This window comes from Macaca nemestrina, chromosome 12, assembly GCF_043159975.1.
Source record: "Macaca nemestrina isolate mMacNem1 chromosome 12, mMacNem.hap1, whole genome shotgun sequence".
Taxonomy (NCBI): domain Eukaryota; kingdom Metazoa; phylum Chordata; class Mammalia; order Primates; family Cercopithecidae; genus Macaca; species Macaca nemestrina.
Window position 1 is genome coordinate 56,532,279 of NC_092136.1, and position 14,493 is coordinate 56,546,771.

At 43.2% G+C, this 14,493-nt stretch overlaps 1 protein-coding gene across 5 annotated transcripts in view; it reads left to right on the plus strand.

Annotated features, from left to right (window-relative positions):
* Nucleotides 1–14,493, plus strand: part of LOC105488755 (transmembrane protein 41B) — a 30,042-nt gene that overhangs the window by 12,541 nt on the left and 3,008 nt on the right. For 3 of the 5 annotated variants that reach the window (XR_011610837.1, XR_011610838.1, XM_011753150.3), the window contains exons 3-6: nt 4,739–4,867; nt 9,114–9,207; nt 9,818–9,922; nt 10,999–11,137. Coding sequence is in view for 3 of the 5 variants with exons in the window: in XM_011753150.3 (XP_011751452.2) it covers nt 4,739–4,867; nt 9,114–9,207; nt 9,818–9,922; nt 10,999–11,137 (467 nt within the window). In the remaining 2 variants the exon portion in view is untranslated. Of the gene's footprint in view, nt 1–4,738; nt 4,899–9,106; nt 9,208–9,817; nt 9,923–10,998; nt 11,138–14,493 lie in introns of those variants that run through there. The other 2 variants (XM_071075116.1, XM_071075117.1) reach the window with 2 other exon arrangements.

Here is a 14,493-nt window from a genome sequence, read left to right on the forward strand (position 1 = left end):
GGAGTGTGAGACCAGCCTGGGCAACACGACAAAACCCATGTGGAAATACATACATAAATATGTGTGTGTGTATATTATATATATATATGTTAAAATATACACACACACACACACATACATATATATATATTTTTTGAGACAGTCTTGCCCTGTTGTCCAAGCTGGAGTGCAGTGGCGTGATCTGAGCTCACTGTAAGCTCTGCCTCCCAGATTCAAGCAATTCTGCCTCAGCCACCCGAGTAGCTGGGATTATAGGGGTGGGCCACCTCATCCAGTTAATTTTTGTATTTTTAGTAGAGATGGGTTTCACCATGTTGGCCAGGCTGGTCTCAAACTCCTGACCTCAGGTGATCCACCTGCTTTGGCCTCCCAAAGTGCTGGGATTATAGGCGTGAGCCACTGTGCCCAGCCTGGAAATACGTTTTAGAAGGGCAAAATATCCCAGAGCTATTAAACCCTAGTAATACCACCCTGGTATAATCATAGATTATATAAAGGACTACTAAGATGTAGTTAGACTTTCAACCAGGGCCAGCCTGATGTGGTAATGGAGAACTATGAAATGTGTTTTAAAAGTATCAGGAAGGACATGTTTTCTCCAAATTGCCTTCAATCACAATTCTTTTTTTTTTTTTCTTTTCTTCATTTTTCATTTTTTTTCTTTTCTTTACTCTATCGCCCAGGCTGGAGCACAGTGGTATTAATTTTGGCTTACTGCAATCTCTGCCTCCTCTTCTGAGTTGAAGGGATTTTTGTGCTTCAGCCCCCTGAGTAGTTGGGATTATAGGTGTGCGCCACCATGGCTGGCTAATTTTTATATTTTTAGTAGACATGGGGTTTTACCATGTTGGCCAGGCTGGTCCCAAACTCCTGGCCTCAAGTGATCTGCCCACCTTGGCCTCCCAGAGTACTAGGATTACAGGCGTGAGCCACTGTGCGCAGCCCACAATTTTTTTTTTTTTTTTTTTTTTTTTGGAGACTGAGTTTCGAGATTGTTGCCCAGGCTGGAGTGCAATGGTGCCGTCTCAGCTCACTGCAACCTCCACCTCCTGGGTTCAGGCAATTCTCTTGCCTCAGTCTCCCAAGTAGGAATTACAGGTTTGCGCCACCACACTTGGCTAATTTTTGTATTTTTAGTAGAGTTGTGGTTTTGCCATGTTGGCCAGGCTGGTCTTGAGCTCCTGGCCTCATGTGATCTGTCCACCTTGACCTCCCAAAGTGCTAGGATTACAGGCGTGAGCCACTGTGCCCAGCCTAGAGTCTTTTTAGTTTTATAAATTTCATAAGTAGGAACCTTTAGTTTACTGGGTATCTTGTTTGACTTGAGAAAACAGCACTGGGGCTCACACCTCTTTTTTTTTTGTTTTGTTTTGTTTTAAGGCAGGGTCTTGCTCTGTTACCCAGGCTGAAGTGTAGTAGCACAGTTACGGCTGTCTGCAGCCTCAACCTCCTGGGCTGAAGCGATCCCCTACCTCAATTTCCCAAGTAGCTAGGAGTAGAGGCCTGCACCACCATGCTCTGCTAGTTTTTAAATTTTTTTGTAGAGACGTGGTGGGTGCTGGGATTACAGGTGTGAGTCGCTTTTCCCAGTCATAGCTCAGTTAAATTTTTTTTACCATGTAAACAAATGAGGGCTCATGCCTGTAATCCTAGCACTTTGGGAGGCTGAGGTGGGAGGATCATTTGAATCCAGGAGTTTGAGAACAGCCTGGGTCACGTAGCGAGGCCCCGTCTGTCTAAAAAAAATTTTTTTTTTTTTTTTTTTGAGATGGAGTCTTGTTCTGTCACCCAGGCTGGAGTGCAGTGGCCGGATCTCAGCTCACTGCAGCCTCCGCCTCCCGGGTTCACGCCATTCTCCTGCCTCAGCCTCCCGAGTAGCTGGGACTACAGGCGCCCGCCACCTCGCCCGGCTAGTTTTTTGTATTTTTTAGTAGAGACGGGGTTTCACCGTGTTAGCCAGGATGGTCTCGATCTCCTGACCTTGTGATCCGCCCGCCTCGGCCTCCCAAAGTGCTGGGATTACAGGCTTGAGCCACCACGCCCGGCCCTATAAAAATTTTTTTTTTTTTGAGACAGAGTCTTACTGTTGCCCAAGCTGGAGTGCAGTGGTGCAGTCTTGGCTCACTGCAACCTCCGCCTCCCAGGCTGAAGCGTTCTCCTGCCTCAGTCTCCCAAGTAGCTGGGACTACAGGCACACGCCGCCATACCTAGCTAATTTTTTTGTATTTTAGTAAAGACCGAAGTTTCACCTTGTTGCCTAGGCTGGTCGTGAACTCCTGAGCTCAGACAATCCGCCCACCTTGTCTTCCCAGAGTGCTGGGATTACAGGCGTGAGCCACCGCGCCCGGCCAAAAAACTTTTTTTTGAGATGGAGTCTCACTTGCTCTGTTACCCAAGCTGGAGTGCAGTGGTGCAATCTCGGCTCACTGCAGCCCTTGCCTCCCAGTTCAAGCGACTCTCCTGTCTCAGCCTCCCAAGTAGCTGGAACTGTAGGTGTGTGCCACCATGCCCGGCTAATTTTTGTATTTTTAGTACAGATAGGGTTTCACCATGCTGCCCAGGCTGGTGTTGAACTCCTGACCTCGTGATCCACCCGTCTTGGACTCCCAAAGTGCTGGGATTACAGGTGTGATCCACTGTGCCCGGCCTATAAAATTTTTAAAACTAGCAGAGTGGCCTGGCTTGGTGGCTTGTGCCTGTAACCCCAACGCTTTGGGAGGCTGAGGTAGGTAGATCACCTGAGGTCAGGAGTTCGAGACCAGCCTGTCTAACATGGTGAAACCCCATCTCTACTAAAAATGCAAAAATTAGCCAGGCGTGGTGGCAGGTGCCTGTAGTCCCAGCTACTTGGGAGGCCAAGGCAGGAGAATGGTGTGAACCCGGGAGGCGGGGCTTGCAGTGAGTCGAGATAGCGCCACTGTACTCCAACCTGGGTGACAGAGCGAGACTGTCTTTAAAAAAACAAAAACAAAAACAAAACTAGCAAAGCATAGTGGCACGTGCCTGCAGTACCAGCTACTCAGTAGGCTGAGTGAGAGGATCGCTTGAACCTAGGAGATGGAGGTAATAGTGAACTATGATCGTGCCATTGCACTCCATCCAGCCTGGGTGACAAAGCATGGGAGCCTGCCTGTAGAACAAACAAACAACACAAATGATCATAATATGCATGAAACACAAAGGTGATTATTCGATGCTTCCCTAAGCAAGAAATCATTCAGTTCCAAACAAAGTGCCAAATATAGAGTAAAATGGAAAACTTGCAGTTTTTTGTGAATTCAAGAAAGTAAACTATGAATTTGTTACATTTTTACTTAATTTTCATTGTAAATTATTATTTGGTTTATCATCAGGATTACCCAAAATGATGTTAAATGTTTTTAATATACTAACATCTGTGGTTCATTTGTTTTTTTCTTTTTCCTTTTTCTCTTTTTTTTTTTTTTGAGATTTTTGAGACAGAGTCTCACTCTGTTGCCCAGGCTGGAGGGCAGTGGCACGATCTCGGCTCACTGCAACCTCTGCCTCCTGGGTTCAAGTGATTCTCCTGCCCCAGCCTCCCGAGTAGCTGGGATTACAGGTGTGCACCACCACACCCAGCTAATTTTTGTATTTTTAGTAGAGACGGGATTTCAACATGTTGGCCAGGCTGGTCTCGAACTCCTGACCTCAGGCAATCCACCCGCCTCAGCCTCCCAAAGTGCTGGGATTACAGGCGTGAGCCACCACATGCCTGGTCAGTGGCTCATTTCTTATATTCAAGTCAAAATTTATTTCGATGTTGGAACAAATGCCTTTAACCCTTGGTTTGTGTCATCCAGAACTTTCATGTATAAATTACCTGTCTGATTCTGCTGAGACATTAAAAAGAAAAAATTCATAATACATACCTATAAAAATTAACACATTATATCTCCAAATCTAAGAGAACAATTATGTCTCATAAAATTATATTAAAGCATTAAAAAATAATTTATAGCCGGGTACAGTGGCTCACTCCTGTAATCCTAGCACATTGGGAGGCCAAGGCGGGCAGATCACCTGAGGTCAGGAGTTTGAGACCAGCCTGGCTAACATGGTGAAACCCCGTCTCTACTAAAAATACAAAAATTAGCCAGGCATGGTGGGATGTGCCTATAATCCCAGCTACTTGGGAGGCTGAGGCAGGAAACTCACCTGAACCTGGGAGGTGGAGGTTGCGGTGAGCCGAGATCACGCTAATGCACTCCAGCCTGGGCAACAGCGTGAGACTCTGTGTCAAAAAAATAATAAAAATAAAATAAAATTAATACTAATTTATAGGCCAGGTGCGGTGGCTCACTTCTGTAATCCTAGCACTTTGGGAGGCTGAGGCAGGAGGATCACTTGAGCACAGGAATTTGAAACTAGCCTGGCAACATGGTGAAACTCCCTCTCTACTAAAAATACAAAAATTAACTGGCATGGTGGTGCACACCTGTGATCCCAGCTACTGAGAGGGCTGCGGCAGGAGAATCGTTTGTACCTAGGAGGCAGAGATTGCAGTGAACTGAGATTCCACCACTGCACTGCAGCCTGGGCAACAGAGCAAGACTATGTAAATGAAGAAAACATTATAAACTTTTAAACTTAAAAATTGCTAATTTAGACAACAGATCAAGGCATCAAATCATTTTGGATAAAACTTCATGTTGTGAACTTGACTTTGATATTATCTTGGCAAAATTCTGTTCTAAAATTTTTCACTTTATTTCTTTAGAGAAGAAAGAGTGAATATGAAGGTTCCCAGAGATATGGATGATGCCAAGGCTCTAGGAAAAGTTTTATCCAAATATAAGGACACCTTTTATGTTCAAGTACTTGTAGCTTATTTTGCTACATATATTTTGTATCCTTTTAACTGAAAAAATGTTTTCTAATTTTGTTCAAGAAAAAGTGTAAAAGGTCTGCTCTTCATTTATACATATTTTCCTTTTAAAATTTGTTATTGCAGCGTAACAATATTAAATAATTGAAAATTTGAAATGGAAAAAAATTATCACTTTAATCCTGTTTCCTGGACTGTTTTTATGTCTGAATATTTATCACAAGTTCTTTTGATTCTTTTGTATTCTGCTTTTTTCACTTATCAAACATTTTCCTTTACTGCATATTATTTTATGGGTTTGATTTATAATTGTATTAATTAACTGATGATATTAGTTTATATAATTATTTTAAATTATTAGTCAAAATAGTATTTTTATAATTGTTCTCTTAGGTTTGGAGATATAATGTGTTAATTTTTATAGGTATGTATTATGAATCTCCTTTGTTCATGATTTTTTTCTTGCATTGTTTCTTTTGTAAAAATTCTTAAGATACTTATTCAAAGGAATGAATTTTTTTTACAATTTGATATATATTTATTTTATAGAAATAGATTACATTTTAACTAGTCAGGAAAATAGCCTTATTTCAAATGGCTTATGCTGTGGGTGCTTAATTTTGCAAATTGTGGAGTTTAATTTTTCATTTCTGATTTGTTAATATCTTTTATTCTTATCCAAACTATTTTCCAGATCTTCTCAGTTAATGAAAGACATTACCTCTTGATGTTATAAAAATAATCATCATTTTTAAACCAATTTTTTTTTTTTTTTTGAGATGGAGTTTCACTCTTGTCACACAGGCTGGAGTGCAATGGTGCAATCTCTAGTCACTGCAACCTCTACCTCCTGGGTTTAAGCGATTCTCCAGTCTCAGCCTCCCAAGTAGCTGGGATTACGTGCGCCTGCCGCCATGCTCGGCTAATTTTTGTATTTTCAGTAGAGGCGGGGTTTCACCATGTTGACCAGGATCGTCTCAAACCCGTGACATCAGGTGATCCGCCCACCTCAGCCTCCCAAAATGCTGGGATTACAGGCGTGAGCCACCGCGCCTGGCAGAAAAGGAATTATTTTAATAATAAACAATTTGGACGTTGAAAAATGTGGGGTTTTTATTTTTATTTATTTTATTGATTTATTTATTTTTTGAGACAGAGTCTCGCTCTTGTTGCCGAAGCTAGAGTGCAGTGGCGCAATCTGGGCTCACTGCAACCTCTGCCTCCTGTGCTCAAGCGATTCTCCTGTCTCAGCCTCCTGAGTAGCTGGGACTACAGGAGCGTGCCACCATTCCCAGCTAATTTTTGTGTTTTTAGTAAAGACAGTGTTTCACCATATTGATCAGGCTGGTCTCGAACTCCTGACCTCAGGTGATCCACCTGCCTCAGCCTCCCAAAGTGCTGCGATTACAGGCGTAAGCCACTGCACCTGGCCTATATTTATTTATTTTTGAGATGGAGTCTCACTCTGTTACCCAGGCTGGAGTGTAATGGCATGATCTCGGCTTACCACAACTTCCGCCTCCCAGGTTCAAGCATTCTGCTGCCTCAGCCTCCCAAATAGCTGGGACTACAGGCACGCACCACCACTCCTGGCTAGTTTTTGTTTTTTGTTTTTTATTGAGACAGAGTCTCGCTCTGTCGCCCAGGCTGGAGTGCAGTGGCACGATCTCGGCTCACTGCAAGCTCCGCCTCCCGGGATCACGCCATTCTCCTGCCTCAGCCTCCTGCGTAGATGGGACTACAGGTGCCTGCCACCACGTCTGGCTAATTTTTTGTACTTTTTTAGTAGAGATGGGGTTTCACCGTGTTAGCCAGGATGGTCTTGATCTCCTGACCTCGTGATCCGCCTGCCTCGGCCTCCCAGAGTGCTGGGATTACAGGCGTGAGCCACTGCACCCGACCAGTTTTTGTATTTTTAGTAAGAAACAGGATTTCACTATGTTGGGCAGGCTGGTCTCGAACTCCTGACCTCATGATTCTCCCACCTGGGCCTCCCAAAGCACTGGGATTACAGGCGTGAGCAACCGCACCCAGCCTTATTTTTATTTTTATTTTTTGAGACAGAGTCTCACTCTTGCCCAGACCAGAGATCAGTGGCATGATCGTGGCTCACTGCAACTTCTGCCTCCTGGGTTCAAGTGATTCTCGTGTCCCAACCTCCTGAGGACCTGGCATTACAGGCATGAGCCACTGTGCCCGGCCAATTTTTGTATTTTTATTAGAGATGGGGTTTCATCATGTTGGCCAGGCCGTTCTTCAACTCCTAGTCTCAAGTGATCCACCCTCAGCTTCCCAAAGTATTGGGATTCCAGGCCTGAGCCACTGCACCCAGCCTGAAATATGTTGACATAGGGCATCGTAACACTAGTTTCTCAACTTTGTTTTTTTTCCCCCAATTTCAGCTGTAATTTTAGGTTTCCTTTTCAGACAAGTAGGAATTTCACCAAATTTTAGGGAAAAAAAAAAGAAAAAAAAAACAGTTGCATTAAACAATAACAACAAAAACAACAAAACACTTCCTGGGAACTTGTCCTCATTTATTCCTGCTTCTCTCAGTTTCCTCAAGGGAAAATTTCCATTTATCTCCTTTCATCCTTTGGAGTCTTGCTTTCTTTTCTTTTTTTTTTTTTTTTTAATTATTTAAGTTCTGGGGTACATGTGTGCAACATTGCAGGTTTGTTGCATAGGTATACATGTGCCATGTTGGTTTGCTGCACCCATCAACTCATCATTTACACTGAATATTTCTGCATTTATATATGTGTGAAACTATCCATAATATGATCTTTTGTTTCGTTTTGTTTTTTTGAGATGGAGTCTCGCTCTGTTGCCAGGCTGGCGTGCAGTGGCGAGATCTCGACTCACTGCAATCTCCCGCCTCCCGTGTTCAAGCCATTCCCCTGCCTCAGCCTCCCAAGTAGCTGGGACGACAGGCGCCCACCACCACACCCAGCTAATTTTTGTATTTTAGTAGAGACAGGGTTTCACCGTGTTGGCCAGGATGGTCTCGATCTCCTGACCTCTTGATCCGCCCGCCTCAGCCTCCTTAAGTGCTGGGATTACAGGCATGAGGCACCCTACCCGGCCCATATAATACAATCGTAACCCAAAATGTGTGTGTGTGTGTGTGTGTGTGTGTGTTTTGTTTTTAACAGAGACGTGTAGGAAACAGGTCGAAAATTTGAGGTTGGCTGATCAGAGAGTTTTGAGTTTTAGTACTATATGTGGGTGATACTTGAAGCCATGGAAATTGCCAAATTTGTCAAAGGAAAGGGAGAGTGTGACTAACAGAACGTTAGAGAAATTTCAGATTTGAGGGCAAAGAGAAAAATCTAGAGAAGAAATTTCCTGTAATGTAGAAGAAGAAGTACAGTTCACTGAAGCCATGTTTCATGCAGGATGAAGTCTAATCCTATGCAGGGATCACTGAAAGGTGACTGTTGAGAAAAAGTTATTAATATTGGCTATGAGGAAGTTTCAATAGCATAGTGGAATAGTAAAGTAAAGCAGGTCACAGGGAACAAGGAGAGAATCTCCTCTGAGGAAGTGAAGATGAGCAGTGCTGATCACTTGAGCCCAGGAGTTCAAGACTAGCCTGGGCAACATAGCCAGACCTCATCTCTACAAATAATAAAAATTGGCATGGTGACACACATGTCTGTGATCCTAGCTACTTGCGAGGTTGAAGTGGGAGAATTGCTTGAGCTTGGGCAGTTGAGGCTGCAGTGAGCCATGAGTGCGCCACTGCATTCTAGCCTGGGTGACAAAGCAAGACCCCTTCTCAAAAATAAATAAGATTTGTGACTTTTACTATATTTTGTAATTTCTATTCTTATTTTATTTTTCTTATTTTTTTAATTCTCTTGTAGCTCCTATTCCTTTAAAATGAGTAGTAAATTTAGGTAAATCTTCATAATTAAATTAGAAATAATTACATGTACATGATTTCCCTGAAAACATTTGGGAGTAAAATGTATTAGAGAAGCACTGAAAGATTACGGAAGATCTTTTCTTTTTTCCTCCCCCAAAGTGCCCGATTCCTCTCTATCTAGTACATACTGAATTTTTGTCTTGGAAACCTTTTAGTAGCGCACACTTGCTAGTATTTATGATACCGTTTAGTAAATGGTCAACTTAGAGGCTAAACCTTTGGTTATAATCTCATTATATGATAATTTCTGTATTTATACTTTTTTCCCGAAATGTTACATTTGTCTTTTAAAATTCCACTTAATTGTGTTCTAATCCTTAACTTAAAAGTTACCAGCTTGCAAACATTTGCTATTCCAGGCTCTATATTTCTCAGTATACTTTCAGGGTTTCTTTATCCCTTTCCACTGGCCTTATTTCTTGTTTGTTTGGTAAGTATGAAAAAATAAAATTGGGAGACTGAAAAAAAAAAAAAACAATAGAATGATGAGGATGATGATATTTTAATCCCACTAGTCTATGTAAGCATACCAGGAGTTAAAGTCCCTTCACAAGGAGGTGTTACAATTTGTTTTTCCCCCAGAACAGACCAATTATAGACTTAGTTGCATTTATAAGCTATGTTTTAGCTTTTCTTTCCTATTGGATTTTGTAACTGCCACAGTCCAAAAGAGTGTTGATGAGCACAATGAGTTAAGTCCCAGGGCCAGAGGTGGTGTTTTCAAGCTTAGAAATTGTGGGGGTTGGGAGGAGGTTGGAAATTGGCTCCTGAAATTTTATTCTTAGGCTAAAGCCTAGCATTAATTATTTGGATATAGTCACTAGGTGTAATCACAAGTGCCAGTTTGTTTTAGCTGATCTCATTTGAGGTACAATTTGGTCTGAGAAAGTACTAGATCATCTCTGCACAAGAGATGTCTTGCAGAGTACCCTCCCCACCTCCAAAAGAAGTAAATTAATTGAGCTTTTACTCAGGTGAATAAATCAATGTGAGTAAGATGGAAAAATACAAAATGCTTATGGCTTCTTTTTGTTTTCCAGTGTTCTGGACTTGGTGCCTCTTTTTGTTATATGCTTTCCTATTTAGTTGGGAGACCAGTTGTATACAAATACCTAACAGAGAAAGCAGTAAAATGGTCACAGCAGGTAAACATGTATTGTTAAATTATTTGATGTAACTCTTTGTTAATTGGAAGTTCTGTGTTTAGTGCCTACATGAATTAGCTACATGTATTAAACCAACACAAATTATTTCCTAAGTTAACTCAAGTAATAACAACTATCTTCTGACCAAATAAAAATAGGTGGTAGGCAAATATGAATGTTAATAATTTCACATACAAATGTTTTAGACCTGTGATGGTAATTTTTATCCGAGTAAATTCAATCAGAGAAGTCAAAGTGTCAGTATAAAGGCATCCACATAATTAGATACCTATCCATTTTATGTTAATGCAGTATTCTGTGCATGTGTTATTGAAACACTTGTATCAGCCAACTCCCAGTGCATTTTTTTCTTTTCTTTTTTTTTGAGACACAGTCTTGCTCTGTCACCCAGCTGGAGTGCAGTGGCATGACCTCGGCTCACTGCAGCCTCTGCCTCCTGGGTTCAAGCAATGCTCCTGCCTACCTCACCTCCCGAGTAGCTGGGATTATGGGCGCATGCCACCACGCCTAGCTAATTTTTTGTATTTTTAGTAGAGACAGGGTTTCACCATGTTGGCCAGGCTGGTCTCAAACTCCAGACCTCAGGCGACCCTCCTGCCTCAGCCTCCCAAAGTGCTGGGATTACAGGCATGAGTCACCACTGGCCTTTTTTGATCTTTTCTCTTTTTTCATTTCTTTTCGAGTCGGAGTTTCGCTCTTGTTGCCCAAGCTGAAGTGCATCTTGGCTCGCTGCAACCTCCGCCTCCCGGAGGTTCTCCTGTCTCAGCCTCCCAAGTAGCTAGAATTTCAGGCGCATGCCACCACTATTTTTAGTAGAAATGGGTTTCACCATGTTAGCCAGGCTGTTCTTGAACTCCTGACCTCAGGTGATCTACCTGCCTTGGCCTCCCACAGTGCTGGGATTACAGGCATGAAACACCATGCCAGCCTGATCATTTGTCTTGGGTATGCTCTGAAGTATCAGGAATGAGAATTTGAAATAAGGTGTTTATATTAAGCGACTTATTTTGAAGTTGTCCTCAATCTGATGCTAATTATTTTCTTTCTTATGACAGGTTGACCGTCATAGAGAACATCTCATTAACTACATTATATTTTTGAGAATAACACCATTTCTGCCTAATTGGTTTATTAATATCACATCTCCTGTGATAAACGTGCCATTGAAAGTTTTTTTTATTGGTACTTTTCTAGGTAAGGCCTCTGGTTCTTGCCGTGTATGAGCTACTGTGTACATATCTAACAGTGTCCAGCTGATCTAGATTGCATGCATACTCTCTGCAGATATGTCAGCACCATCTAGAACTCTTGGGCACAAAGCCTGGCTGTATAAATAGATACTCAGAAGTGTTTGTTGCATCGTGTTGATTTAGGTTATTTTTGTGTTGCCTCTTTAAAGAAGAGCACTTTCTACTGTATATCGTTTTAATAATAGAGAGTTAAGCAGGACCTATAACCTCCAGTCCCTCTAAGTGGAGAGGAAAAAAAATCAAATTGCCTTTTTTGAGCAATTTTCTCCTATGTCCCTTCCCCTTCCCCTTCCCTGAGTCTCACCCTGTCGCCCAGTCTGGAGTGCAGTGGCGCAATCTCGGCTCACTGCAAGCTCCGCCTCCTGGGTTCACGCCATTCTCCTGCCTCAGCCTCCCGAGTAGCTGGGACTACAGGCACATGCCACCACGCCTGGCTAATGTTTGTATTATTAGTAGAGATGGGGTTTCACCATGTTGGCCAGGCTGGTCTCAAACTCCTGACCTTGTGATCCTCCTACCTCAGCCTCTCAAAGTGCTGAGATTACAGGCGTGAGCCACCATGCCCAGCCCTTTTTTTTTTTTTTTAAATGTTGCTTTGGCAAAATGGTTCCTTTGTGTTTTTTGGAGTTTTTTTTTTTTTGTTTATTTGATTGCTTGTTTTTTTTTTGAGACAAGAGTCTTGCTCTGTCACCTAGGCTGGAGTGCAGTGGCACGATCTCGGCTCACTGCAAGCTCCGCCTCCTGGGTTCATGCCATTCTCCTGCCTCAGCCTCCTGAATAGCTGGGACTACAGGCGCCCGCCACCACGTCCAGTTAACTTTTTGTATTTTTAGTAGAGATGGGGTTTCACCTTGTTAGCCAGGATGGTCTTGATCTGACCTCGTGATCCACCCGCCTCGGCCTCTCAAAGTACTGGGATTACAGGCCTGAGGTACCGTGCCCGGCAGCAAATTTGTTTCCTAATGAAGTATTAAAATGTTGAACTTGAATTTTCAGGAGAGAATTGATCCTATTTTTCCTTTTATTGAGACCAGCATTTATTGTGGATGTTATCAAAAATATGGAGAAAGCAATGATCAACAAACGTTCTTGCTTTTAAAGAAATAATACTTGATTTTGCTTTTTTGTGTGTTTTTTTGTGTGTGTGTTTTTGTTGTTGAGACAGAATTTCGCTCTTATTGCCCAGGCTGGAGTGCAATGGTGCTGTCTCGGCTCACTGCAACCTCTGCCTCCCAGGTTCAAGCGATTCTCCTGCCTCAGCCTCCCGAGTAGCTGGGATTACAGGCATGCACCACCACGACCAGCTAATTTTGTATTTTAGTGGAGATGGGGTTTCTCCATGTTGGTCAGGCTGGTCTTTAACTCTCAACCTCAGATGATGCGCCCGCCTCAGCCTCCCAAAGTGCTAGGATTATAGGCATGAGCCACCGTGCCCGGCCTTAATTTTGAAATTAATCAGTGGACATGAAGATTATTTATATATTTTGTGAATTCTCATGATTCTTTGTAGGAGTGTTTTGCTTTTCTTTCCAGTTCAAGTTGAATTGTTTAGATGTCCAAAAAAAAAATGAGCAGATTTCTTACATATTGAATATCTATGAAAGCTTAATTCTTGTAAGAATATTTCTTTTTGAAAAGAATAACCAAAATCAATTATTTATTGTTACTTTAAAAAAAATTAGCCGGGCGCGGTGGTTCACACCTGTAGTCCCAGCACTTTGGGAGGCCAGGGTGGGCGGATCACAAGGTCAGGAGTTCAAGACCAGTCTGACCAATATGGTAAAACCCTGTCTCTACTAAAAATACAAAAATTAGCTGAACGTGGTGGCAGGTGCCTGCAGTCCCAGCTACTCAGGAGGCTGAGGCAGGAGAATCACTTGAACCCGGGAGGCAGAGGTTGCAGTGAACCGAGATTGTGCCACTGCGCTCCAGCCTGGGTGACAGAGCAAAACACTATCTCAAAAAAAAAGAAAGAATGAAAAGAAAAAAAAAAATTGACAAACTGACATCAGCATGGGGAATTTTTAATTTTGTTAAATGTCATATCCATGGAATCTAAAGAGAGAATTTTTGTTTCTATCTCCATTTTACAGGTGAAAGGCAGAGATTTAATTTTAGCTTTGGCTAAAGTAATATCTTTCCCTTTGTTTTGATTTTTAGTGAAATGCCATCATTCTGTATGTACTTTTGTATGCACTGCTCTCTTTACTCACACTTTCAGTATCTTAAACTTGAAATTGCTAGAACAGACCTCCCTCCCTCCCTCCTTCCCTCCCTCCCTCCTTTTTTCCTTTCCTTTCCGTTTTCCTTTCCTTTCCTTTGCTTTCCTCTGTGTGTTGTCCTCTCCTCTCCTTTCCTTCCCTCCCCCTCCCCCTTCCCCTCCCTCCCCCTCCCCCTTCCCCTCCCCCTCCCCCTTCCCCTTCCCCTCCCCCTCCCCCTCCCCCTCCCCCTCCCCCTTACCCTCCCCCTTACCCTCCCCCTTCCTCTTCCCCTCCCCCTCCCCCTCCCCTCCCCCTCCCCTCCCCTCCCCTCTCCTCTCCTCTCCTTTCCTCTCCTTTGACAGATTTTCTCTCTCTGTCACCCAGGCTGGAGTTCAGTGGCGTGATCTCAGTTCACTGCAACCTCTGCCTCCTGGGTTCAAGTGATTCTTCTGCCTCAGCCTCCCAGGTAGCTGGGATTACAGGTGTGCGCCACCATACCCAGCTAATTTTTGTATTTTTAGTAGAGATGGAGTTTCACCATGTTGGCCAGGCTGGTCTCAAACTCCTGACCTCAAGTGATCTGCCTGCCTTGGCCTCCCAAAGTGCTGGAATTACATGCACGAGCCGCTGTGCCAGGCCTTTTTTTTTCTTTTAAGGTTTTTGATAGTCTGGGTGTGGTGGCTCATACCTGTAATCCCAGCACTTGGGGAGGTTGAAGTGGGCGAATTGCCTGAGCCTGGGAGTTATAGAGACCAGCCTGGGCAATATGGCAAACCCCCCTCTCTTGACAAAAATTACAAAAAGTGGCTGGGTGTGGTGGTACATGCCTGTAGTCCCAGTTGCTCAGAAAGCTGAGGTGGGAAGATCACCCAAGCCTGGGGAGACTGAGGCTGCAATGAGTGGATAGAGTCAAACTCTTGGGGGGGTGGCGGGGAAGCATTTTTGATAAATATAAAATTATTCTCTGGGCACTTATCTTGGGTTTTTAAAATTCATTATCCTGGCTGGGCATGGGGACTCATGCCTGTAATCCCAGCACTTTGGGAGGCTGAGGTGGGCGGATCATCTGAGGTCGGGAGTTCAAGACCAGTCTGACCAA